This window comes from Corvus kubaryi, unplaced genomic scaffold (assembly GCF_017639235.1).
Source record: "Corvus kubaryi isolate FWS band 111438036 unplaced genomic scaffold, C.kubaryi_AGA036_p1.0 37157, whole genome shotgun sequence".
In the NCBI taxonomy this organism is placed as follows: domain Eukaryota; kingdom Metazoa; phylum Chordata; class Aves; order Passeriformes; family Corvidae; genus Corvus; species Corvus kubaryi.
Genome location: NW_024581041.1, coordinates 15839 through 41042, shown reverse-complemented (window position 1 = coordinate 41042; position 25204 = coordinate 15839). Strand labels below are relative to the sequence as shown.

General features: G+C 55.6%; 2 protein-coding genes across 3 annotated transcripts in view; both read left to right on the top strand.

The window, feature by feature from the left end:
• Positions 1 to 6: 6 nt before the first annotated feature.
• Positions 7 to 20124, top strand: L3MBTL1 (L3MBTL histone methyl-lysine binding protein 1). 2 transcript variants are annotated; one of them, XM_042021625.1, is made up of 20 exons: positions 7 to 1642; positions 2337 to 2481; positions 2622 to 2760; positions 3404 to 3527; positions 4139 to 4226; positions 6308 to 6399; positions 6992 to 7096; positions 7862 to 7997; positions 8407 to 8498; positions 9537 to 9688; positions 9774 to 9850; positions 10221 to 10306; positions 10860 to 10970; positions 11220 to 11334; positions 11591 to 11690; positions 12597 to 12794; positions 13084 to 13130; positions 13835 to 13992; positions 14712 to 14774; positions 15693 to 20124. In XM_042021625.1, the coding sequence occupies exons 1-20, from the start codon at positions 1319 to 1321 to the stop codon at positions 15825 to 15827; spliced, it is 2487 nt and encodes an 828-aa protein (XP_041877559.1). In that variant the 5' UTR covers positions 7 to 1318; the 3' UTR covers positions 15828 to 20124. The 2 variants fall into 2 exon arrangements, with proteins under 2 accessions (XP_041877559.1, XP_041877558.1); XM_042021624.1 differs by having other exon boundaries at positions 8398 to 8498.
• Positions 20125 to 22517: 2393 nt separating this feature from the next.
• The window catches only part of LOC121661442 (sacsin-like), a 17158-nt gene continuing 14471 nt past the window's right edge, over positions 22518 to 25204 (top strand). Inside the window, exon 1 of the mRNA XM_042021623.1 lies at positions 22518 to 22625. Coding sequence (XP_041877557.1) covers positions 22603 to 22625 — 23 coding nt within the window. The 5' untranslated portion in view covers positions 22518 to 22602. The remainder of the gene's footprint in view (positions 22626 to 25204) is intronic.

Genomic DNA, 25204 nt, shown 5'->3' with positions numbered 1-25204 from the left:
GGATCTTTCACCATCCTGGTGCCCTGCTCTGGACACACGCCAGCCCTCAGATGTCCTTTGTGTGCTGAGGGGCCCAAACTGTCCCCAGGACTCGAGGTGAGGCTGCCCCAGTGCAGAGCAGAGCAGGACAGTCACCCCCCAATGTCCCCCTTGGGGCTGCCAGGGCACTGCTGGCTCCTGTTCCACTTGCCCTCAGCCCAAATCCCCCAAGCCCCTTCCCCAGGACAGCTCTCCAGTCTTGTCCCCCAGGTCATACAATTAATCAGGATTATCCTGTCCCAGGTGCAGAATCCAGGTCTTACTCCTGTTTCACACACACGGTGATTGGATTGCCTGGCTCTCTGGTCTATCCAGACCTCTGTGTAAGGCCTCTCTACCTTCAAGGGAGTCCACAGCTCCTCCTAATTTAGTGTCATTGATAAACTTACTTAATGGACAATCAATTCCTGCATCCAGATCATTTATGAAATATTCAGGAGCGTTGGCCCTAAACCCTGGGGAACCCCAGTGGCGATGGCCCCCAGCCTGATGTGCGCCCAGTTCCTGTAAGCCTTTGAGCCCAACTGTAGGAGACCCATCACCCAGTTGTTCACCCAATGGACAATGGACTGGATGAGCTCTGGGCTGGACACTTTGTCCAGAAGGGTACTGTGAGAGGCAGTATCAAAGCTTTGCTAAAATCCTAGAAACCCTCATCTGTTGGCTTTGCTTGGTCAGCTCAGTGGGGTGACCTTTCCATAAAGGGAAATTCAGTTGGTTAAGCAGGACTTCCCCTTGTGAACCTGTGTTGGCTGTGTCCAACAACTGCATTGTCTCTCCAGTGTTTTCCAGTAACTCCCAGAATAACCTTCTCCATAATTTTACCAAGCCCTGTAGCGAGCCTGACAGGCCTGTAATTATCACGGTCATCCTTCTTACCCTTCTTGAAAACTGGGACAATTTTGAGTGCAGCTGACTGGTGTCTTTCAGGAGGTGTTTGAGCAAAGCATGGTTGTGTGTTAGGTGAGATCAGGGCTGTTCTCTAGAAGCAGATCTCCCAAATTTTCCTGCTCCTGTTCTCACTGCCCTAGGTTGCACAGTGTGTTGCTTTGAAATGTAACTAAACTGGAAGTTGCAGTCCAGGAGCCTGCCAGCAAACTCCTGTCACCTCAGGGCATCCTGGGCATGGAAACAGTCTGAGACCAGGCTGGAGTAGAAACCCTTGAATGTGGATAGTGTTGGAGCCACCCTCAGCACGAGCCATTACTAGCTGCAGATTTTTTGGGTCACTCTGCTTGCCTGTACTTTGGCCCACAGCAGAGCCCTCACCTGGGAGACCATGTCCTCTGGGATTCTGGGCTGCCCTCGAGCCTTGTTTGCATCAGTGAAGTGTTCTGTGTATGCCTCTGGTTGTTTGTCTCCTTTCTTCCCTTCTCAAGCAAATGCCGCTGCCATCAACCTTCCCACGAGCACCTTAGAAATCCAGCGATTCCCCCGGGAGCCCCAGAGAAGCACAGGGGCCGAGAGGCCAGAGAGGGGAGCAGGCAATGAGCCCATCACAGCTGCTGTCATTCCCCAGATCAGCGGGGTGCAGACCTGCAGCACAGTCCGTGTGCTGGAGTGGAAAGATGGGGTGGCAACTTTGCCTGGGAGTAACCTGCGGGTAAGTGTAGCCCTGGGCCACTGGGTTTGCCCCCTCTGCCACTCCCCACTGCTGTAAATCCCCCAGCCTGTGCCAGGCAGGGAGCACCAGGATGTGCTGTGGCCCCTGGCAGTACCTGCACTCCAGCTGGAGGATCCCTCAGCTGCTCCAGCTCTTCTCCTGCCCCATCCCTAGGCTCTGCCATCCCATGAGCTTAGCACAGAGCTCACACGAGGTGCCTGGGTTAGGGAGGCACAGGGGTGCTACGTGCTGTGCAGGACAGGACATCTTCCCTCCCAAACTGTGCTGTGGACTTGGCTCTGCCCAAGCTCCTGTCCTCACCCTGGAAGCAGCGGCCTTGTGCTCAGCAGGCAGCGGGTGCCTCAGGGGTACCCTCAGTGCATGACAGCTTGCAAAAAATGCACCCATTTCTCAGCTGCTGCTCAGCCTCAGGGCACTGCATCCTCCAGGCACCCACCTGCCAGCTCCAGCTGGTGCTGGTGTCACCTGAGTGCCTGTGGTGTGCCCAGCACAGGCTGTGGGCAGGGCACCTTCACAGGGCCTGGGGTGCTGGGCTCACCTCTGTCCTCAGAAGAGCTGTCCTCTTGTCAGGCACACTGATGACCAAACCATGTCCCTCATTTTCAGGCCAAGCACCCAGTTACATTTCTGTCCTACTTAACCCTTTTTTCTTGCTTTTTGTTCAATGACACAGTTCCGGATTAATGAGTACGGGACGCTGAAGGTGGTGAGTGCTGATAAGATGCCTCCTGTGGAAGCTGTAAAGGAGGGTCACGCAGAGAAAGATGGGGACTCAGAGGTGGCACCTCCCAGCAGAGACAATCCTACCGTGGCTCAGGGTAAGGGCACCGTGGTGGCACTTGTAGGGTGGGTACCACCATCCAGCAGATGCTGTCTGATGTCTCCATGGGCAAGGCAAATGCCTCCTGCATCTGCTGTCCTTCCTTGTGCCTCACTGCTGCTCCTCTCTGTGCCCCAGACGTGCCGGAGCAGCCCACGCTGCCGGCAGCAGAAGGCCTGTGCCACTGCGATACCTGCGGCCGCAGACACGTGTGGGACGGGGCCCGGGAAGGCCGGGGCTTCTGCAGCGAGCACTGCCACCAGCAGTTCAAAGAGAGGTAAAGGAGGGGGGGCCTGTGCCCTGCAGAGCCCTGTCCATCCCTCTGCCCTCCCTCCCCTGCTCCACGTGCTCCAGCAAGGGACGTGAGCACGTCTGCCCCTGGCAGGTGCTGGGGGTCCCGCTTGTTCCTGGAGGCAGGGTGGGGGAAGGAAGAGTTCCCAAGGGAACAGCAGGAAGCGAGGGAGCCAGATTTTTTCTTGCCCAGTTTGTGGCCTCGTAAACATGGATCTGCTGGAGCAGGAGGTTGCTGCAGTGGGGGCTTCCAGGCTGAGCAGCAGTGGAAGGCCACGGGTCACGGAGGCATTTCCAGCCCTACTCCTGACCAGTGTGTGACTCCTGGGATTTGTTTTCCAGCATCTCTGGTGCAGCTTAGAGCCCTGCTACAAAATTAGATCCATTTTGATCCATCCCTGGATTCAGGTTTCTGACACCCAAGTGAGTCAGGGTGACTGTGGCCTGTCCTTGGCTCTAACTCTTGGCAGCTTGTGTGCATATATCCATCAGGAGGGGTGGGGACATGTGTGAGTAAGAAATGGAGGGACAGTGATTGTCCAGCAGCCCCTCCGTTACTGACACCCCAGGCAGTGTCACCGTGCTGCACTGCCTGCAGTGCTTGGCCCTCCCTCCCTCCCTCTGTGCAGGTCCGTCATCGTGGAAAACTCTGCCAGCAGCACCAATGCCACTGAAATCCTCAAGCCTGTGAAGAAACGAAAGAGGAAGGACTATCAGAGCCCCTCAGAGGAAGAATATGAATCTGAGCAAATGGTAGGACAAAGGCAGGGAGGGGGTGTGTGCAGCCAGTGTCCGGGGGACTGGGGGCCAGCCCTGTGTGCACAGATCTCATCGTGCTGCTCAGGGCTGTGCCAGCTGTGGGTCAAAAGGGAAACGGCTTGGCCAAAGTGCCAAAAAGACTTGAATGTGTGGAGATGAAGGCTCCTAGCACTGGGCTGGTTGTTTGGCATGTGGAGCACCGTGGCCTGGGCAGTGCCAGACTGTCCAGGCTGGGCTGTAGCTACTGAGCTCTCTCAGCTGCTCTCTTGAGTGTGGGCCACCGAAGTAAGGGTTGAAGTAGGGGAGTGTCTGTCTGTGTGCTGGGTGTCCTGGGGAAGGGAGAGACTTTGACAAGGCAAGGAAGCTCTGCTTGCCAGCCCTGACTGTAGCAAGTCCAGTCCAGGTGTCATTGCTGCAATCAGCACCGAGTCCCTGCAAGCTCCCATCATCAGATTCTCTGGCAGCCCATTTCTGGGCCAGGCATTGGTCAAACCATGGACCTTGTGGAGGTGCAGTATGGCCCTGGGCACCAGTGTGAGGGTACAACACCCAGCCAAAAACCTATGTGTGAACCTGGGTTCTGTTTTGTCTGCTCCCATGTCTAGGAGGAAAAGCAGGAAGAGAGGAAAAGCTCTGTGGAAGACTCTGCCATGAGCAATCTGGAGGCTGAGGCGTGGAACGGGAGCCAGCACGGTACGGAGGCGAGGCGGGCGGTGGGGTGAGCACTCCTGCTGGGGCTGGGGGGTCCCACTGCAGGGTTGGACCCTTTTGGTGCTCCTGCAGGGTCAAACACCCACTGCAATGCCCTGGCACGTGGTCCTGAAGGCTTGTGAGCTCCTCTGCTTGCTTGATCCTGCTCTCTCTGTCTCTTTCCGTTTCTCTCCTTTCCTCTCTTTCTCTCCATGGGAAGGGGTCACCCCTATGGACACGGCACTGGCCCGTGCTGGGCAGAGCTTCCTGTCCCTCCCCTCAGGAGCTCAGTTTGTTACTGGCTTGTGGACATCATGTTTGCTGCCAGGGACACAGTCCTGAGCAAGAACAGGACTGCACCACGTGTGGCTTTGCCCTCCCTTGGATGGGCTCGTGGGGAACTTCCCTCATGGCATCAGGAGCTCACAAGTTTGGGAGCTGCTCCTGTAGGTGCAGTGCCACTGAAGCCGTGTGATTTGGGGTTGTCTCATCCTGTGGGGATCTACTCCTGGACTGTATCAGAGATCTCAAAAGCAGAGCTGTCGACATGGAGGGAAAGGAGACAAGCTGAGGGATGCAGTGTTTGCTTGGTTGGTGTTTTCCCTGCAGTGTGAAGGAAAACTTGGGAAACACTGAAAATAAACATTTATGGGAAACCTTTTGTCTTTGAGTACTGAAGGTCATACTCAAAATAATTTTAAAATTAAACTGTTCCAGCTTCCTACTCCTCTCCATAGCCAAGTGGAGGGACAGTGGCAGGGGCCAGGTGTCATTAACCCCTGATGTTACACTGAGTTAACCACGGTTCAAAAGGAATCTCAAATCTCATACCTGCCTCTCACCCTGAGCCCTGAGCATGTAACCTTCCCTGCTGCATACAAGTAAGCAGTGATGAGCTTTGTTATTTCAGCATTTTATTTTCTCTCATTTTAGAAGTACTTCAGCAAACAAAATACACACCTGGATGCCTCAGTGCAGCAGTCAGGGTATGCTCTGACTCTTGGTGTATTTGTCATTCCACAGAAGTGCAGAGCTTGTACTCACAGATTCCCCAGCCATGCCTGGCACTATTTCTATGTCCTAATGAATAATAAAGAGGTTTTTCATTCTGAAGTGTCAGCAAAGCAAGGTTAGTCACCTTTCTCCCTGAAGTTCAGCTTTAATTTCTTCCCTAAGTTTCTGGTTTTTTCCATCTCCTCTTCCCCTGAGGCAAAGGGAGGAAGGAGTTGGTCTGGTTTTCCCCTGCATTTGTGGCCTGCCCTACCTGAGGCTGTCTGCCATGGCTGACCTGTAGCTGTGAATTCCTCAGCACTGGAATAGGCACAGCACTCCTGGAGTCCCTTCAGCTGCTGCAAATTAGGGAGACAAAGAAGCTGAAGAGCAAGAGACTTGGGTTGTGTCTCACATGCCTTGGGCAAGGCCTTTGTGGCCTTCTCAAAGGCATGAATGGTCACCTCCCTGCCTATGAAGGGACAATGCTGTCTTGTCACATGGGCAAATACTTCTCTAGGGCATCAGAGCAGCGGTGCTGTGCCACGGCGGGCTCAGGTGGCTGTCTTGGAGCAGAGGATGGCAGAGCTGGGATGTCAGCCTGCTGCTGGTTTGAGTGCCTCGTAGCCCCTTGCAGCTGGAAATGATTCCCAGACCTCTGCATGGATCCTGCTGGCTGCCCCACATCCATCCTGTGTGGACATAGCAGATATTCTGGCTGGAGGAGGGTCTGGTTGCAGAGGTGTCCTGATGCTTTGCCCAGGATGGCTTGTCCCTCACACTCCTTGGAATCCCAGACTGGTTGGAAGGGACCTTAAAGCCCATCTGGTTCCACCCCTGCCATGAGCAGGGACACCTTCCACTATCCCAGGTGCCTTACTAGGACATGGCTCAGGACATTTGGGCCATGGGGGCTCCTGGCTCTGCCCCTCGTCGTGCAGCCAGCCAGGTTTGCTGGAGAAGGGGCTGTGGTAGGATGGTGCTGAGCTTTGCAGGGATGCAGGACCAGTGTGAGAGCGGGACGGCCCCGAGGCAGCGGGGCGGGGCTGCAGCGGCCCCTCAGCAGCGTTTGTGTGCGTTTGTGCTGCGCTCAGGTGCCAGTGAGGAGAAGAAAGAAGGCTGGTCTTGGGCGTCCTACTTGGAGGAGCAGAAAGCTGTCGCTGCCCCTTTAGATCTCTTCCAGGATGTGAGTTGGGATTTTCCTGTCTTTTTCCCTCTTTCATCTTCTCTTTTCTTTCCCTTTTTTTCCCACCCCTCCTCCTTCTCCTCTCTTCCTTGCTTCCCTGTTTTGCGGGACTCTGAGCAATAGCCAAGCTCCCGTTGTCACCTGGAGGTGACCAGGCAGCCTCCAGTTTTGATTTGCCCTGAGTCTCATTCCCCAGCAGGGTGTTGGCCCCCATCCCAAGCACCCCACCTTTGCCTAGGACACTGCTGTGACTCTGGCAGGGTGGTGGAGCCTTTCCAGCCCTTCTTGGAAGCCAGGTGGGCTCTCCTGAGGCTGTGCTGCAAACAAGTCAGGCCCATGCCCCACTCCCCCAGCTGCAGCTTCTACCCCAGGGACACTTTGCCCTGCCAATATCAAGAGATATAAATCCGTAAGGAGGTGGAACACTGTTTTCTTCTATGGGAAAAAATTTGAAATTTGGATGACAACATAACCTGTGGCCCACAGTCTCTTGGTCCCAGCAGCTCCCATTGCCTGGTGGTTGCTCCCCTGGCAGGTTCTAGACCCAACTCCCTGTGTTGGTTTTACATTGTAGTTTAATTTTTGTTTCCAGTACCAAGTAGCTTCCCAGCACAAGAACGGCTTTAAAGTGGGGATGAAGCTGGAGGGGATCGACCCGCAGCACCCATCTATGTACTTCATCCTGACAGTGGCTGAGGTAAGGAGCCTCCAGTGCCCATGTTTCTCGGTTCCTCCTGGCTCCTGGTCAGCCAGAGGCTCTGGGGCAGGGGAGGTGCTGCCAGCTGGCCCCTGGAGGAGACAGAGCCTGTCACTGCAGGAGATGAGCTGCTGCTCCAGCACCTCAGGCAAACAAGCAGGGAGCTCCCTGCCAGCTCAGAGGGACAGGGCACAGCACTGTGCAGCTGTGTTGGTCTCTCTATCACCCTGACACAGCACGGGGGAGGGGTTGTGGTGATGGCAACAGCTTTTGTCCCTAAGACAGGTCTGAGCCCTTGAGATGGAGGGTGTGGAGGCGTCCCACTGCTCTTCCTTGTGTCCATGCAGACCCACTTTCCACTCAGCCGCGTGGCAGCCGAACCAGCCTTGCCTCGCAGAGCTCCCCAGGCAGCCAGTGTGGCATTTAGCCAAATCCCTGCACCAGCAACTTCCTAGGGTACAGCAAGTGGAGTCTTTGCACTTGCTGGATCCAGCAAGATGCCCCACCATGGCATTTAATGCACCAGCCTGAACATCCGTTCTTTGGGCTGGCTTGTGGTGGCTTTGCACTGACCTTGTTCCGTGCTGGACACCCTTTGGGACTGGTTTGTGCCTCCCAGTTTGGGCACTGGCCTGTGACTGACTCCTGGCTTCCCAAAGTGACCCATGCTGAGCTGGTGTGTGGGAGGGGAGGGGGTTTGATGCTCAGCCAGGGACAGCAGCAGGTCTCCATGGCCCTTTCCTTCTCCTCCCTCCCTGCCGGCAGGTGTGTGGTTACCGGATGCGCCTCCACTTCGATGGCTACTCCGAGTGCCATGACTTCTGGCTGAACGCCGACTCCCCTGACATCCACCCTGCTGGCTGGTTTGAGGAGACAGGGCACAAACTCCAGCCCCCCAAAGGTAAGGAGTTAACTCAGGTGGTGGGTCCTGCCGAAGGAGAGGGATGAAGAGTGGGCCAGATGTAGAGCTTGAGGTGGGAACAGGGTGGCTCCATGGGGCCAGGGAGGGATGCTGCTGTACTGGGGTTGTTCCACAGGACAACATTCCACGTACCCATCTCTGCTTGCTCACATTTTGGGGCTGTTGCTCTGGATTTCCACTCCACTGCTCGTGTTTCCTAACATGCTTTCAAAACCATCCATCAGACCTCAGCCACAGGCTTTGGGCATCCCAGGGCTGCCACAGATCCCATCTGCCCACAGCAGGACATGCTGGCAGGGTGACAGTGTGTCAGGGATGGCCAGGCTCACCCTCACATCCTCCTGGCTCTGAACTCACTGCTCTCATTTCTCTTCCTGAGGGGTTGTAGGTTATAAGGAAGAAGAATTCAGCTGGACAAACTACCTGAAGTTAACAAAGGCTCAGGCAGCTCCTAAGCACCTCTTCATGGTCCGAAACACTGTGAGTAGCAGCATCTCCTTCCTGCCAGAGCCTACAGGTTCAGGTGTGACTTGTCCCCTCCAGCTGAGCAAAATGCTTCCACCAGCACTGGGCTTCGCTTTGTCCACTCCACACCCCTCAAGCCCACAGTGCTCAAGAGCCAGGAACATGTGGCACACTTTGCTGCTCAGGATCTGTAGTTTGAGTTTGGACACTCATTTGATATGCCCAGAATTGGTGCTGGTCTGATTCTGTTTCATCCAGGCGGATCTCTTGGACAATTAAACTTGTTACAGAAGTACTGGTGAGGAGAAATAACCACTACTCTCAACAATTATTTGGCTAAAAACACATCACTTAATGTTTCATAAGTATAATTTCTCTGTTTTGTGTCTTCATTGTTTCTGTGTCTGCCTATTTTTTTCACGTGGAAGCTTGGGTAAGGAAAGTGGGAATGTAGGAAAGTGAAAAATGCTGATCATTCCTTTGTCAGCTGCAGAGGAATCTCTAACTACTGGCAAATCAGCCTCTCCAAGTTATTTATTGTGTCTAACCCCTGCTGTTCTTTGCTGCAACAAGCCCACCAGTGTGTGTGATGCAGTGTTTTGCACAGATTCTGGATCCAAGAAATAAAGGCAAGGAAGGGAGAAGGGCCCCACCCCAGCTCCTCCTGCCATGCCTGAGGCATTGGTCGCTGCTGACACCAGAAGATTGTGACCACAAACAAGTGTTTTGGGACAAAAGCAGAACTAGTGTCAGTTGGAGGGTTTTTTTCTCTTGGAATTTACTGCTTTTAGAAGATCCTGAGGGTCTGAAGATCACTTTTCCTCTTTTTTTGTGTGACCAAGCTGAGTTTCTTACCCCCTTCCTCTTTCCTTGCATGCACAGCAGCACACTGCCCTTCTGAGAGCCTGGCTGGTCCCAGGCCTGCCTGGAGGTTGGAGAGGGTCTGGTTTGGGGAGGGTTTGGGCAGGTGTTTCCTTGCAGCAGGCAAGGGAAGTGGTGAGGAAGGAGCTGGGGCTGCAGCTCTGAAAAAGCCCTGCCCCTCTCTCCTGCCAGCACGAGGCTTCCCCAGGCTTCAAGGTGGGCATGAAGCTCGAAGCCGTGGACCGCATGAACCCCTCCCTGATCTGTGTTGCCACAGTGACTGACGTGGTGGACAATCGCTTTCTGGTGCACTTTGACAACTGGGATGATACTTACGACTACTGGTAAGTGCACAGAGGCTCCTGGGGGGCCAGTGATGGGGAGACACCCGCAGAGGGCCCTGTGTAAGAGCTTGGGTATGTTTTCTAGGTGTGATCCCAGCAGTCCGTACATCCACCCAGTTGGATGGTGTCATGAGCACGGCAAACCCCTCACACCTCCTCAAGGTGAGTCAGTGGTCAGTCAGGTGCAGCCTGGGAGTGCATCCCCTTGGGAACAGGCTTCCCAGGGTGGAGTGGGCGTTCTGGGGACACAAACCTCCTGCCAGGGCTCCTGTACACATGTTCAGGTGCAGCATGGTGCTTGTATTGGGCCAAGTCTCCACTCGGAGATGCTGTCTGTGCACACCTGGCTGTTTCTGCTTCCTTGTACTGTGGCTTTCATGGTCCGTGAGAAAATAACAGCACTTCTTGGTGTCTCTCAGGTTCCCATGTGCCTGGCACAGACTTGGTTGGCCCTTAAAGGCAGTGTGGCATTCTGGGGTACTTTCTGACTTCCTGCAGGCATGTCTCACCTTCTGCATCTTCCCCCTTCCAGATTATCCTGATCCCGACAACTTCACCTGGGAAAAGTACTTGAAAGAAACTGGAGCATCTGCTGTCCCTGCTTGGGCCTTTAAAGTGGTGAGTGTCACATCATCTGCTCTACCCCACCTGGGCAGGAATTTGGGTTTTCTTCATTGTCAGGTCTTTGCTTTTGTGACAAGTCCAGTGATGTTCCATATTCTCCTGCCACAGGCCTGGGCTTTGGATCTACACTCAGGGTTCGGAAGTCAGGGCTATCCTGGGCAAATAGTTCAAAACTGGCAAAAAGGAGGAGTATGACCGTCCCCTCAGCTAGACAGGAGCTGAGTGATGGGAAATAATTTAGGTTTGCTTGATTAGTTTTTGTCTCCAGCTGCACCAGCAGCAGCCGTGTCCAGCCAAGGGTGGCTGCAATATGGATCCCCAAAATGTGTCTCTTAGAGACCTTCCCTGGGGCACATCTTGTTAAAGACAGCTCAAATGCAGGGAGCCGGTTCCCGCTCTCTCCTGTTGGCACTGTGAGCTGGGATGGCTCTTCCCTGGCCAGGCCAGGGCTGGGAGCTGGGCTCGAGGAGGACACAGTGCTGAGAAAGCCGCCGAGGGGACGGGAGCCTGAAGCAGGGCCCTGCTCCCTCTGACTGGGCTCTTGCAGCGCCCACCCCACGGCTTCCTGGTCAACATGAAGCTGGAGGCAGTGGACAGGAGGACTCCTTCCTTCATCCGAGTGGCCAGTGTGGAGGATGTGGAAGATCACAGGATAAAGGTGGGTGCTGGAGCATGAGTGTCCAGGCACTGTGCTGGCTTGCTCCTGCCCTTCCCAGCTCGCTGGGAGTGCTCTGTGGAAGCACAGTGTGCAGAGGTGGGCAGGTGCCACTGCCCAGCTCCAGGAGTGGAGAGCCTTGTGCTACACTTCAGCTCTACCCTGCTGCTTGCTCTCAACTCAGAGGGCTCCAGAGCTCCTTGGAGAGGTGTCCTGGGATTTGAAAGGTGACCTCTCTGCTTGCTTCCCCAGATCCATTTTGATGGCTGGAGCCACGTGTATGATTTCTGGATTGATGCAGATCATCCAGACATCCATCCCATGGGCTGGTGCTCAAAAACTGGACACCCGCTGCAGCCTCCTCTGAGTAAGTGCTGCACCTGTGTCAGCTCCTCCTCGCAGGGCACGATCATGCCAGACCCCACTGTCACTGCCACCTGCCCATGCACAGAAATGGGAGGGCAGGTTCTGGCTGAGGATGGGCAGGGAGGAAAAGCCATTCCATGGATTTGTCAGTTGGAAAAGTGCTTCCTGTTTGGTGCAGGCAGGGAGCCCAGAGCCCTGGCTCTGCCCAGGCTTGCAGCCGTGACAGCCTTTCTCCTGTTCCTCTCCTCCGGCTGTAGGGCCAAAGGAACCAGCCTCCTCTGGCCATGGGGGCTGCCCAAGCCTGGGCTGCAAGAGCATCCCTCACTCCAAGAGCTCCAAGTACAGCTTTCACCACAGGTGAGCTCCCCAGCACAGCCCAGAGGGACACAGCTTCTTCCCTGCTGGGCCAGGCCAGCTCTTCCTCTGCTCCTCCTCACCTGCCACCCCCACCAGCATCCAGCCCTTCCCTGCACTCACCCCACGCCTGGCTCTGTCCCCTGTTCCTCCAGGCTGGGCCCCGGGGTGGCACCAGGACCCCAGATGGAGTAACCCCTGTGAGCCCCTCCTGTGCCTGAAGGTGCCCTGTGTGTCCACCTACCCATGGGCACCTGTGGGCTACAGAGAGGACGGTGTGGATGCTGTTCACTGACACCAGCTGTGAGGACACTGTTCCCCCCACCCCTCATGGGTGCCTTTCCCTGTCAGGCTTTGAGCTGGGAAGTCCCAAGAAGGAGCAGTGCACGGTTCCAGCTCAGGCAGTCACTTGAGGGACCTTTTCCAGGGGAAACCAGGCTGGGTCTAGTGCCAACCCCAGCCCTAGGCTGGTGTCAGGAGGAGCCAGTATGGTGGAGTAGCCATGAGGATGGGGAGGGCAGGTCTGCCTCCCAGGGGTTTCTCTGCTGGCCACGCTCCTGGCACTCACGTCCTGCTCGCTCTGAGGCTGGTCTGGATGCCTGTGGAGGCAAGGGGGGGCAAGATGGAGACTCTGTGAGCCCCAATGAGCTGCTCGATCAGCACGCTGGTGCCTTGCCCAGGGTTGCAGGGATGGCAGATGGCCAAGGTCTGTACCTGGAGGGACTGGCTGTGCCCTGCCCCTGCCCCCAGCGGCCCCGCCCCGGGAATTTGGTCAGCGCATCTTTCCTCTGCCTTCCATGGCCAGGGCTCTGGCTGCCCGTGCTCGGGGGCAGAAGGGTGGCCCTGCTGGCTTGTCCCCCAGTGCTGCTCCAAGCTGGGCCCAACGCTTGTGTCCCCTCTGTTCTCTAGGAAGTGCCCCACACCGGGCTGCGATGGGTCAGGCCACGTGACGGGGAGGTTCACAGCCCATTACTGCCTCTCAGGGTGCCCGCTGGCAGAGAAGAACCAGGGCAGGCTGAAGGCTGACTTGTCCGACACCGAGGCCTCGACTCGCAAGAGGAGCCCGATGGGTTTCCCTCAGCGAAAGAAATCTCGGCACCACGGGAGGTAGGGGCGCGGCCGGCGAGCCCCGCGCGGGGAGGGGCCCTGTGCCGCCACTGCCCGCCCTGGCAGGGGTGAGCGGGCCACAGAGGCTCCTTGGCCTCGGTCCTGCTGCCTCTGCCGGGCACCTCTCTCGCTTTTTCTTCCCACGGTTTCTGGCTTTGGCTGTCAACCCTTTGGGTCAGGGTCCAAGAGGTCCCTGCTCCCACTGCCGAGGCGTTGCTCTGGGCGCTGGGGAGGAGGGCCCTTGGGCCAGTCGCAGCCCAGCTGGACATCAGTCTTCCTGTCTCTTTAGAGGGAGACCTCCAAAGTACCGGAAGATCCAGCAGGAAGACTTCCAGAGTAAGTGCCATCCTCTGCCACGGTGTCATTGCAGGGCAAGGCCGGAGGAGCTGGGGTGGGTGGGCGTGCTGGGGGCAGGTCTCCCTTGGCTCACGCAGGTGTGCCCCAGTGGTTTGTGGTCAGCTGCCAGAGCTGACCATCGATAAGGGACCTCCCTGCCCTGTGCCAGGGCTCACAAAGCTCCCTCGGTTTGGCTCCAGGGTTATGGCTGGGAATCTTCGAGTGCTTTAGGGCATGGAATTAGGATCCTCTCTATGGCAGTGTATTTTCTGTGGTGCTTTGTCCTCTTCAGACAGGGATAGTGGGAAGCTGTGCCCCAAAATTTCAGTGTGGCTGTGAAGTGCCACATTATTGCTGCCACACAGAAACTGATGCTGGACAGTTGGCTTGGCATTTAGTTCTGATGCCTGACAGAAGCAGATGCCTGATGTGTATTCATTCTATCCAGCACCCTTTTCACCACGGGCTGTCCTGCCACCTACCCCAGCGCTGGGGGTGATTAGAAAACAAATGATTGAAGGTCATGAGAACAAGGCAAAGCCTAGCTTGTCTCAGCTTCTTTCCCCAGCATCCCCAATCCCACCAAACTGAACACTTGGATACACTGACACCCTGTTGATTCAGGGGACAGCTACCAGCTCTTGATAGCTGGATGGGATGTTCTCGTCCTTGACCTCGTATCACGTGTTGTGCTTTATCCCCAGCTATTTCTTCAGACAATATGCACCAGTCGCTCTTCATGTCCGCCCTGTCCGCCCACCCCGACCGCTCCCTGTCCCTGTGCTGGGAGCAGCACTGCAAGCTGCTGCCGGGGGTGGCTGGCATCACAGCAGCCACGGTGGCCAAGTGGACCATTGATGAGGTGAGGTGCTTTGGAAGGCTCCATGCTGGTCCCTGATGTGCTGGCGTGGCTGGGAGTGCCCTGCCTGGCTGTGCGGCACCATGGCACATGCACCAAGCACTTCAGTGGCCACGTCGCTGGGCTAGCGAGGAGAGGTCTGCTGGACACATTGTCACCTTTGTTCACTTTCTTGGGCAGTCATGGTGACCCCTCTTAATGCCTGAGTGGGTGGAAGAGCTCTGGCACCAGCCCCAGCAGCCCCTGCCTGCTCTTGGGCACTGGCACAGCTGCCCAGGGCACAGGTGGAGTCACCATGCCTGCAAGTGTTCAAAAGCTGTGTGGATGTGGCACCTGGGGGCATGGCTTAGTGGTGGCCTTGGCAGTGCTGGTCAGTGGATGGCCTTGATGATCTCAGAGGGCTCTGCCAGCCTTAATGATCCCCTGATGTCCCCATTACCCCCCTGGGTGCCCCTCTCCTGCCCCGGCCCTCGGTGGCAATCCTCTCGCTGTGCTGGAGACACTTGGTGGGGATGGAGCTGCTGAAGCCTTTGCTGGGGGAGGCCAGTGCCTGTGCCCGGGGCCAGGGGTGGGCTCTGGCATGGGAGGGCAAAGCAACTGCAGCCTGTACCCCAAGAGCCCTGTGGCACCTTGCAGGGCTCAAAATGTGAGGGTGTGGGCTCAGGGGGGTCTCCAGTCAGAAACATTGCTCTGTCTTGGCATTTCTCTGTGTTTCTTCCAAGGTGTTTAGCTTTGTTCAGACTCTGACGGGTTGCGAGGACCAAGCCAAGCTCTTCAAGGATGAGGTGAGAAGGGCTGGTGGATGAGAGCAGGTGGCCAAGGACAGCTGTTTGCCAGTGGGGCCAGGAGGAATTGGCCAGTGGCCTTCCTGCAGTGGCTTGCTGCTGGATGCTGGGGGCACATCCAGCACCTGGCAGTGGTCCCGCCCTGCAGCCCCACTGCATGGGAGTGTGCAGCCACCTGGCTGTGCCCATGCAGGGCAGGAGGGGAGCTGCTGACCCCCAGGGAGCTGTGCTGCCCTATTCTCCCAGCATGGGGGATGGAGGGTCCCTCTGAGGGGATGCAGATGGGGGCAGGAGGAGGATGGTGCTGCAGCCTTAAGAGCACCATCGCCTCCTGAGGGAAGCTGCTTCCTCCTCACCCTTTTGTCCTTCCCCCTCTGCCCCTCTCAGCAGCACAGCAGTCGGGTGGCACTGCTGCCTGCCAGGGTCGGCGGTTTTGGACCCTCTGTGGGCAGACGTGTGGGGGTGGCTCTGACACCCGGGGCTGATCCTGGGCACACTGGGTACACCACTGTCACAGCCTGTCCAGGAAGAGCCCCTGTGCTTTAAGGGTGCTCGGGCAGGCAAAGCTGAACCAGGGCAGTATCCACGGGTGCTGGTCCCTGGAGCAGGGAATGCCCAGAGCAGGTTGTGGTGGCTCTGTGCTGTGCCCATGAGGCTCCAGCACAGAATCTCAACCTGGCTGCAGTGTGAGCTCCTGGGATGGCCCCTGGAAGGGCCTTTCCCCCTCTGCCCTGTTCCTGGGCTTGTGAGCTGCCAGCTGGGGTTTCCCCAGGGCAGTGTGGGAGTGCTGTGGGTGGCCCCTGCCCTGCTCTCTGGGGTCGCCTGTGGCTCCTGCCCAGGTCGTGCTGGTGCTGGCTGTTCCCAGGAGTCCCAGCCCGGGTGTGCAGTGAGTGCCTTTGTCCCTGCTCTCCTCCCCAGATGATCGATGGCGAGGCGTTCCTCTTGCTGACGCAGGCTGACATCGTCAAGATTATGAGTGTCAAGCTGGGCCCGGCACTCAAGATCTACAATGCCATCCTCATGTTCAAGAACGCTGACGACACCTTAAAGTGACTTTTCTTGGCCCAGCTGGGACCCTCCCTCAGCACTGGTGCTGCGAAACTGTCTGGTCAGGACAGAGACTCCCCCAAACGACCGCAGCTTGTCACGTCCTGCTCGTGTCCTCCTGGATGCCACCTCTCCACTCTCCCACCAGTCCATCTCCCATCCTCTTCCTTCCACGCTGTCCTTCTGCAGCGCTGGCTGCAGGCTGACCCCAGGCCTCGGGGGCAGTTGCAGGGAAGGAGGTGGACGTGGCACTGGCCTGTCTTAGCGCCGCAGCTGCCCCCACATCCTGCTGTGCCTGCACCGGGCCGGAGGTGCTGAGGGCTGGCGGAGCCCTGTGGAGGGTGTAACAGCGGGGGCTGACAGCACTGCTCCAGCCAGCCAGGCAGGGGAAGGGACTGACTGCCTGCATCCATGCTCACACCCTCTTAAAGGCTGCTCTTGCCTTTGCTCAGCAGCTGAGAGAGATTTGGGGTTTTTCCCTCAGTGTGATCCTCTGGGGGTACTTGTGCGAACACCATTTCCAAGGGACGTTCTTGAGGAGCTTCTGCTCATTTTGCCTTTTTCTCTGAATTCTTTTGGCTTTCCCTTTTTAAGGCCAGTTGATGACTGCTTTGCCCCTGTGCCACACTGCAAACCAGTGGCCACCTCTTGCCCCTTCAGGGAGCAGCTATCCTGGCTGCTGCTCTGCCCACGACCAGCGCCTGTGCTTTATTCCTCTTTCCTGAATGCAGCAGCCCCAGGGCCTTGCTGGGCCAGGGCTGGCTGGGTGCAGAACAGGCTCCATTTCTTGCACTTCAGACTGTTTTGTCCAGCACTTCTCTGGGAGAAAGGATGCTTGGATAGCTTGTTCCCCTTGCACCTATTAAAGAATCCTCTACAAAGGAAGTCAGGCCCTCTTTGGTCCTTGTATTAGGAGCAAGGCCCTCTCTAGAGTGGAGACAGCTGCCAAGGACAAGAAGCATCCATTGCTCCAATAGGCAGATCCACAGTCACTTCTGAAGGCATTCCTGAGTTGGCTGAGCTGATTCTGCCAAGCTGCCTTCTCCCCACTTTCTGCCCTCACAAGGCACCCAGGTTTTGCTGTCTGAAGAGATCTTCCGCTGTCCCTGGATCCCTTACCTGCAGAGCTAAAAGAAAGCCAGCACTTACCTGGTTTGTTTCTGTCCTTTTCAGAACATAGCACCTTTCCAACAGGGCCACAGGCACTTTGGGAATGCTTATGTAACACTGTCCCTTGTAATTGAGGAGGGGACAAAGGGCTGCAGAGCCAGAAAAGCCAACATGCCTGGGGGTCCTGGCAGAATCCCGGCAGCTTCTGATAGGCCCCTGTACCTCCTGGCAGTGCCCACACTGCTCTCTGTGGTCCATCACCCTGGCATGCCTGATGTGGGAGCTGTTGGAGCAGGGAGTGGCCGTGCAGTGCTGGAGGATGGCCACCTGCCCAGGGGCCCAGTCCCAGGTGCTCTTCCTTTCCCATTCCCAGCAATGACACACCAGTAACAAAACGATTTCCCCCCTTTCCCAGTGCCCAAAGACAGGGATGCAGAGATGTGTGCAAGTGCACCAGCAATGTGTCCTGGAGCAGCGCTGCCTTGGGAGCCGCTGTCACATCTGGGTCAACCTGTTCGAGGCTTCCCATGGAAATGTAGCATTTTGACTCTTTGTTATTGAATATTTGGGGTCACGTTTGACCTGCTCTTGAAACGTCTGCTGCTTGCTCTTCATGCAGGACTTGCAACTTGTCCATGTCTTTGTTTTGTCATTGCTTGGGTTTGATTTAGGCAGCTTTCCCTCTCCTTTCCTTTTTTATGTCCTTGAATCTCTTCAAGCACTGCAGTGTGGCCAGCTGTGGAGAGAGGGAGTGAGAAGGAACAGCTGTGTCCCTGGGTCCCAGAGTCACTCCCCAAGCCACCCTTGATCTGCAGGAAATGGTGTGCACGTCGGTCTCTTCAGCTGATGGAGAGTGTCTTTCTGGGCCACTGTGCTGGCGTAGAAGAGGAGGAGCCCTGGGACCTTCAACCCAGGCTGTGAATGGTGCTGAGACCTTTCCAGGTGTGATCTGGAATGAAAAGGCTCCCTCACACTGGACACAGCCCTTGAGCTTGCAAGGACCCATCTTAGGAAAGCATCCTGTTCTCATCTGCTGAATTCCCACATGTGAAGTCGTTACTCCTGTTGGGGAAGGGACTGAGCGCTGTCCCAGGATGCTGGGAGAGGAGCTGCTACCCAGGCATCAGATCTGAAACTACTGTGAAGGAGGGAGAGCCTTGTGTCTCACAGGGCTGCCTGGGAGAGCACAGGTGGTGAGGAGCTCAGAAGATCCCACTGAAGGGGAAGAGGAGCCACGAGCCAAGCCCTGGCTGCCCCCCAGGGCTGGGTACAGCCAGCACCACCAGCTCTTGCTCTGCTGTCAGGTGCAACCCAGCCGTGCTCTGCCTGGGCACCAGGCACACAGGCACAGGTGCATCCCCACACTGCCAGCCACGGCACCGCCTGCCCTGGGCTCTCCTCACCTTCTTAGAGAGCAGACACGACCTGGACAGGACTGCCAGGGTGCTGCCCCTTGCCTGGGCAGTCTGGCTGCAGAGCTGGAGCCCAGGTGCCCACTGGGTCTGAGCTCTGTGCCGGGAGCAGCTGTCAGGAACTCCAGTCCTACTGGAAGGGTGATGGGAGATGGGAGCTCTGTGTCACACACCTGCTGAACTGAGCATCACTTCCTCAGCCTCTTGGGCTGATGGACCTGTTGGGGTACAAAGCTGCTGGATTTGTCTGGGTGAGGGAGTTACAGGGTTTGTAGGTGGTCAAGGGCTATTTACTGTTAAAACTTATAACCTTCTGTGTCCTTTAAAACCAAACCCAAAGCATCGTGTACGTGTGGATGGGTGATCGTGGGAGTACCATGACACCATTCCCCTGATGTTGGTGTGTTTTAGGGTGGGGGTCTCTGGGGCTGTGGAGGTGGCAGACGCCCATCCCAGGGTCACGGGTGATGTGTCCTCCGTAAGCAGTTGTCCCTGGTCCCAGCAGGAAGGCCAAGAGAAGGAGGGGTTGCTGCACCCCTGGCCTTGGCAGGTCCTCCGTCCCCACAGAACACTGAGTGGGAGTCCCCCCTCAGGGACCATCAAGGACAGTTTTGACCAAGGCAGAGGCACCAAAGTTTTCTGTGCTTCCCCTGTTGCCTGACCAGATTCCTCCAAGGGAAGTTCACTGCCATGTCACTAAGAAGCCAGAGAGGACTGTGGGGCTGGGGCTGGCCCACAGATTCCCCTCTGGGGTCTTTCTGAGAGATGTGACATCAGCCACAATTTCTAAGTCAATGAAGAATTCTTCAAGTCAAATGTTCTTTTGAGTGGAGGTCCCCAAGTGTCTGTTTCTGCCGCTCCTGCCCTGCAGCTGGTGTTGGCAGGGCTTAGCTGGAGCCGTGGGAGAAGTCCCACTACGTGCTCCAGCCTCAGATATGGGGTGTCTTCTGGGCGGGCTGGTCTGCGGCTGACTCTGGGTGCATGGGAGCAGTTGGAGCCTCCTGGGAAAGTGTTTCCTCCTCCTCGTGGAAATGGGCAGCACTGGGACAGTGCGATCCAAGGTCTCTGTTTCCATCAGAGCAGCCAGCCTGGAGCTCAGCGGGGAGGGCAGCCATGCCTGCCCCACCAGAGCACAGCCACCTTCCCTCGCCTCCCTGCACTGCTTTCCATGGCGATCACAAGAACTTTGAGAAGGGAAAAGCACCCTCTAAATGGCCTGGGAGGGCTGGGGGCTTGGGGCAGCTGCTGCCCGCAGGGGCACATCTGGGCCCGTGGGTGCAATGAGAGTGCTGGAGAAGGGAGCTGGGGGAGGGGTGTGACTTGGCCGCTCGGGTTCCTCACTCCTCATCCTCCAGGAGAGCTCGGTGCAGATAGGGAAGGACAGGAGGGCTGCAGCTCGGCTCCCTTCCTCCAGCCCAGCCCTTCCCTCTGGGGCCTGAGGCTCGCTCATCCTTGGAGGGGGGAATGGGGACCATATTATGGAGGGAGTGTGATTATGATAACAAAAGCTTTTTTGCACTTTCATTCATTTTGCACTCTTTCTTAATTTCTTTTTTTCTGTGTTTTTGATATCAGCGCCTCCTCTCTGTGTTTTCATAATGAAAATCCTTCTGTTGTAACCAGTGCAGCTATTCTGGAACTGTGTGTCCTGAACGTACAGAGGTTTAAAGGCTCTATATATATAAATTTATAGTGGTACAAAAGTAAATTTATATATATAGATGATGGTGTGATGTGTTTTGTCAGTGTTTTAAAATAATAAACGAATGTGAGCAACAGAAGCCTGTGAAGCAGGAGTGGTCACTGCACTGTGTGAGTGGTCACTGCAGGGCTGGAGCAGTCACTGCAGGGCTGGAGCGGTCACTGTGCTGCAGGGCAGTGGGAGCAATCACTGTGCAGGTAGCAGGAGCAGCCACTGCATGGTGGGAGAGGTCAGTGCAGTGGTCACTGCGTGGGAGCAGTCACTGTGTGGCCAGCATGGTCACTGTGCAGCAGGTGAGGTCAGTCTAGTGGCCAGCATGCAGCAGGAGCAGCCACCATGCAGGAGCAGGCACAACATGGCTGGAGCAGTTGCTGCATAGCAGGAGTGGCCAGCAGAGTGGTCAGTTGAGTGGTCAGTCCGGTTGTCACTGCATGGCCACAGCGATCAGTGGAGTGGTCAGTGCAGTGGTCACTGTGCAGCAGGAGCAGTCAGTGCAGCAGTCAGTGCGTGGCCACAGCGATCAGTGCAGCGGTCAGAGCAGTGGTCAGTGCGTGGCCGGGGAATCAGTGCAGCGGTCAGTGCAGCGGTCAGTGCGTGGCCGGGGGAGCAGTGCAGCGGTCAGTGCGTGGCCGGGGGATCAGTGCAGCGGTCAGTGAGTGGCCGGGGGATCAGTGCAGCGGTCAGTGCAGCGGTCACTCCGCCGCCCGAGGGCGAAGGCCCCGCCCCTCTGCGTGTTCCGCCGCCCGCCTGCCCCGCGGGACCCCCGAGGCAGCCGGGACCGGGACCGGGACAAGGACCGGGACCGGGACAGGGACAGAAATAGGGGCTGGGACCGGGACAGCGACTGGGACAGGAGCCGGGACAGGACAGGGACGGTTTATTTACCCCAGCGCGAGGTGCTGGACGGGCAGAGCCGCGGCGGTCCCGCAGCGGGGAGCGAGCCGCCCCCCCGGCCCCGGCAGCAGCGGCTCCGCGCAGCCTCAGCCGTGAGGAGCCCCAGCAGGAGCAGGAGCCCGGCCCCCAGCGCCAGGCGCACGACGTTGCACAGCGTGTAATCTGCAGGGGACAGAAGGGACGGTCACTGGGGAGGAACCCCGGGAGATCCAAGGCCAACGGAGTCCTCCCATGGGGGCAGCAGGGGATCCGAGGGGACATACAGGGCAAGGGGACACCCCAGGGAGGTCCTGGGCTAAAGAGACACAACGGGAAGTTCTTAGGGAGTAAAGGGAGCCCCGAGGGGGCCGCCAGCTGCACCTCCCACATCCCTGTCCCCTGGGACACCCCCTACTCTCAGCCTCTCACCTGTGACCCCACCCAGTGGCACCGAAGATGGGAAGGAGCAAAGAACATGGAGCTGGCCCTCAGGTGCCACTGCCAGCCAGATGGTGACACTGAGCTGTGACAAGATGTGTGGCTGTCCCTGGGGCTGGGAGGTGCAGGGAGAGGTGTCCTCTGACTCTTATCCCCACCTGTCAGCCCAGCAATCCTGTATCTGTAGGGTCTGTAGGTCATCTCTAGGCTCTCTGAGGAGCTGGCCAGGCTCAAACACAGCTGAAGGAAGCTGGAACCCTCTGCTTGGACCCCTCTTACAGCTGCTTTCCTGCCCTAAATCCTCTTTTCTAGTTCCCCCAGGATGTGACAGATTGCAGGGAGGAAGAGTAGAGCAGGATGTGGCTGGGGGATGTCTCACCTCTCACCACCAAGTCCAGGGTCCTGCTGACAGCAGACCATTCTCTCGAAGCATTGATGGCGTAGCACTGGCAGCTGTAGCGGCCGCCGTCACCTTTCTGCACGTGGGAGAGGTTGTAGTCACCTTGTTCCCTTGGGAGCAGCTGGGCTCGGATCTGGCCCTCCAGGTACAGGTAACAGCCGGTGCTGGGGTGTGTGGGGGTGCAGCGCAGCATCACGTCAGCTCCCACAGTCACCTTGTGCCCAGGCAGGACAGAGAGGTCGGGTCTGGGGAGACGGAGCTCTGTGGGGACAGGACAGGGAATGAGAAGGCGTAGAGGGCTTTGACATGGTGCCAGGAGCACCAGGATCTCTGTGAAGCCACCAGCTGGCTCAGGCGGAGGTGAAGATGGTCCCCACCTCCAGGGCAAGAAGAACCCTACCCATCATGTGGACATGGAAGCCAAGTGGCTGCATTCATCCCAGTGTGCCCCTGGATCATGTGACCCCATGAGAAGGGAAAACAGCACATCCCTCACCTGCATACCCCCACCATGGCCATACTCCTATTGCCAGGTAGCCCTCACAGCCACATCCCCATGGCTATGGCCTGATGGCCCTGGGCCTGTAACTGTATCCCCATGTCCCTGCACCATAGTCATGGTCCCCTCACGCTCCATGCATGTCTTTCTGCTCCTCTGTGGCTGCTGTTTCTGAGATTAAAAGCTACATTTCCTGTGTGTGCAGCAGGGAATAGAAACTTGTGCCAAGAGGGGCCAAGGCTGCAGTGCAGGGCGGCGGAACAGAGCACCAAGCACTGGGCAGCGGCAGCAGGCACCGGGCAGCAGCAGCAGCAGCTCCAGGCAGGGGTCTCCCCGCAGTGCCCATCATGGCCCTCAAGCAGCCAAAGGAGTGAGTGGGTCTAGGGGGTGTCACTGGGGGTTTGCGGGGGGACACAGGGCATGGCTGGAGCATGCCGCGGTCATGGGGAGCTGTTGGTGGGGCGGGGGCTCAAGGGGTGGTGGGGAGAGCTGAAGGGTGACTGAGGGAGGTGGGGACAGCGGCAGTCAGGGCTCACAGGAATGGAGTTTCAGGGGTTGCTGGATGTCTTGGTTTTGACTGGGAGAGAGAGAATTTTCTCCTCAGAAGCTGATGAATCACGCCACAATCGGGCCAGGAGACACTTGAGAGACAGAGTCAGAGAAGTGGGTATTTGCTTTATTCGGCGCGCCGGCTGTGTGGGGATCGCTCCTCCGAACACACACACCTGGTGCTCTCTACAACACAGTATTATGGGCTAAATTATGAATATTCATCACATTCCTTGGGACAGGTGTGGTTATACAAATTATTTCTCGGAAGTCATTAGCATATGGGCCACACATGCGCTGTGTGTCCTGGTGGTCGCGCTGAGGAAGACCTCTCCTCTTCCTCGGGGGTCTTCTCTGAGGAAGGCCAGTAGTCATCCTCTCATGAACTTTTCACCTTTCTCCCTGGGCATGTGTAGTCCTCTGAGGAATGATTCAGCGGTCTCTGAGATGATCCTTGTCCCCTCTATCTTGACAAGATGAGGGTGAATTCGGCTTCTCAGGCTTTGTAATTAACATCTTCTGTCTGAACTAACATTTGCTGTCTCCCAATAGTTAACTTGTGCTTACACGAGTTAGTTATTGACTGCCCCTTCTTCAATCCCCCCTTTTCTTTGGTTATTTGTAATTCTTTACAAATCTTGCATGTCTAATGTAAGAACCCTTCTCTATTTTATTTCTAAGTTTATGCTTTTGTCATTGAGCATAAGCATCGTGATTCTAAGTACATAATATTATACAACAGTAATTACTAATACAAACAGTAAGTAAGAATGCAATAACACAAATATCTATTACAAACAATTGTTTAAGCCAGGATAAGTTGGGTAACCATGATGTAAGTTTGTCTCATACCTTTTTAAGCCTTCAAGAAGTCTCATCTAAGGTGATTTGATGCAATGTTCACTTTGGATAAATAATTTTAACAGTTTTCTGGGTATGACTATGAGACCTTTTTATCTTAGCCCACTCATCTGTGCTCATTTTTTTTTCTTCTTGTATCTAATTTAAATCCTAATTAGAGTTAGGGCTTGGATGTGAACCCCACTGGCCACTGCCTTTGCTGTTTTGTCTGCCATAGCATTTCCCAGTTCAGGGATAGTGTTACCCTGGGAGTGTCCTTTACAATGCATTATAGCCACTTTGGAAGGTTTTACCACTGCTTCCAGTAACTGGATGATTTCAGTAGCATGATTGATTTCTTTCTTCTGTGAGGTTAATAAACCTCTTTCTTTCCAGATAGCCCCGTGAGCATGTACCACCCCAAAAGCATACCTTGAATCAGTCCAAATGTTGATAGGTTTTCCTTTGGCTAACGCCAAGGCTCAAGTTAGGGCTGTTATTTCAGCCTTTTGAGCTGATGTCCCCACAGGTAACGGTTTTGCCTCAATGACAGCGTCTGTGGTTGTAGAATTGGGGTACTGCAGGAAGATCTACACTCTCTCAACAACCTCTGATTAATAAATTTAGTAATTATTGGTTCTATTCTTACTCATGTTCCATGCCTTAGTGTATATTGTTTAATTGACACTGGTTGTGCCCCTTCCAGTAGTTCAATAATCACTGGGGGAGCCCGTTTTGATCTCTCTGGAATTTCAACATCTTCTACTAATGGGATCACTTAATTTGTTATTTTACTATCTATGGGTATTTCTCTTTCCTTTATCTAATCTTAGTGGTTTAACTTACACTTTAAAGTCCTAGTCAGGTATCTTCAGGAGGCTTCTTTGGTTGTAGCTTCTTTCTACAGTTTTTGTTATAATAATATTCTTACTCTGCTGTATAATTCTATACATTATGAAGGATTAGTTTTTATGATACAAAACTAACACACAAAACATTTTCATACAAAATGTTCTCATGCAAACATATCTTTACATTAGGGCTATGCTCTGTTTTCTAGGAGACAGATTATAGCACTCTTGTCATTTAATCTTGACACAAACTACAAACTGTGGCTTTATTTTTGGTGGGATTAAAATTGAAATGAATTCTCTTTCAAATGTAGGGTTGTTTTTTTTTTTTTTTTTTGGTGAATAAATTGCTTTCATCCCAGTCCTTATTGGTGCCCAGTGTGAGGGAAAAAAGGTTGAGATAACAAGAGATCTGAGCAGAGCATATTAAAACAAAGCTCTTGTAAACATTTATTGTATTAGTTTAATAGTTGTGGGTCACAGTGTTTTGTTTGCTCACAGAATTCCTGCACAGGTCCATTTTATAAAACCCTTCCATGTGTTCCCATGGGAATGTTCATCCTCCCTGGCTCTGGGCTAAGGTTATCACTCTGTTGTGGTTGGTAACACTGGGCTGTGGTACGAGAACGGCTGGAGCTGAATCGAGTGTGCCGGCTGCGCTCCCTTCCCCTTCTCCTTCCCCTTCTCCTTCCCCTTCTCCTTCCCCTTC

Bases quoted from the DNA above. Each gene is read 5' to 3' on its own strand.
- L3MBTL1 (XM_042021624.1), top strand. From the start codon at position 1,319: ATGTCCTCTGGGATTCTGGGCTGCCCTCGAGCCTTGTTTGCATCAGTG. The intron at 3,528-4,138 runs GTAGGACAAAGG...TCCCATGTCTAG, and splicing joins AATATGAATCTGAGCAAATG to GAGGAAAAGCAGGAAGAGAG. The intron at 4,227-6,307 runs GTACGGAGGCGA...TGCTGCGCTCAG, and splicing joins GTGGAACGGGAGCCAGCACG to GTGCCAGTGAGGAGAAGAAA.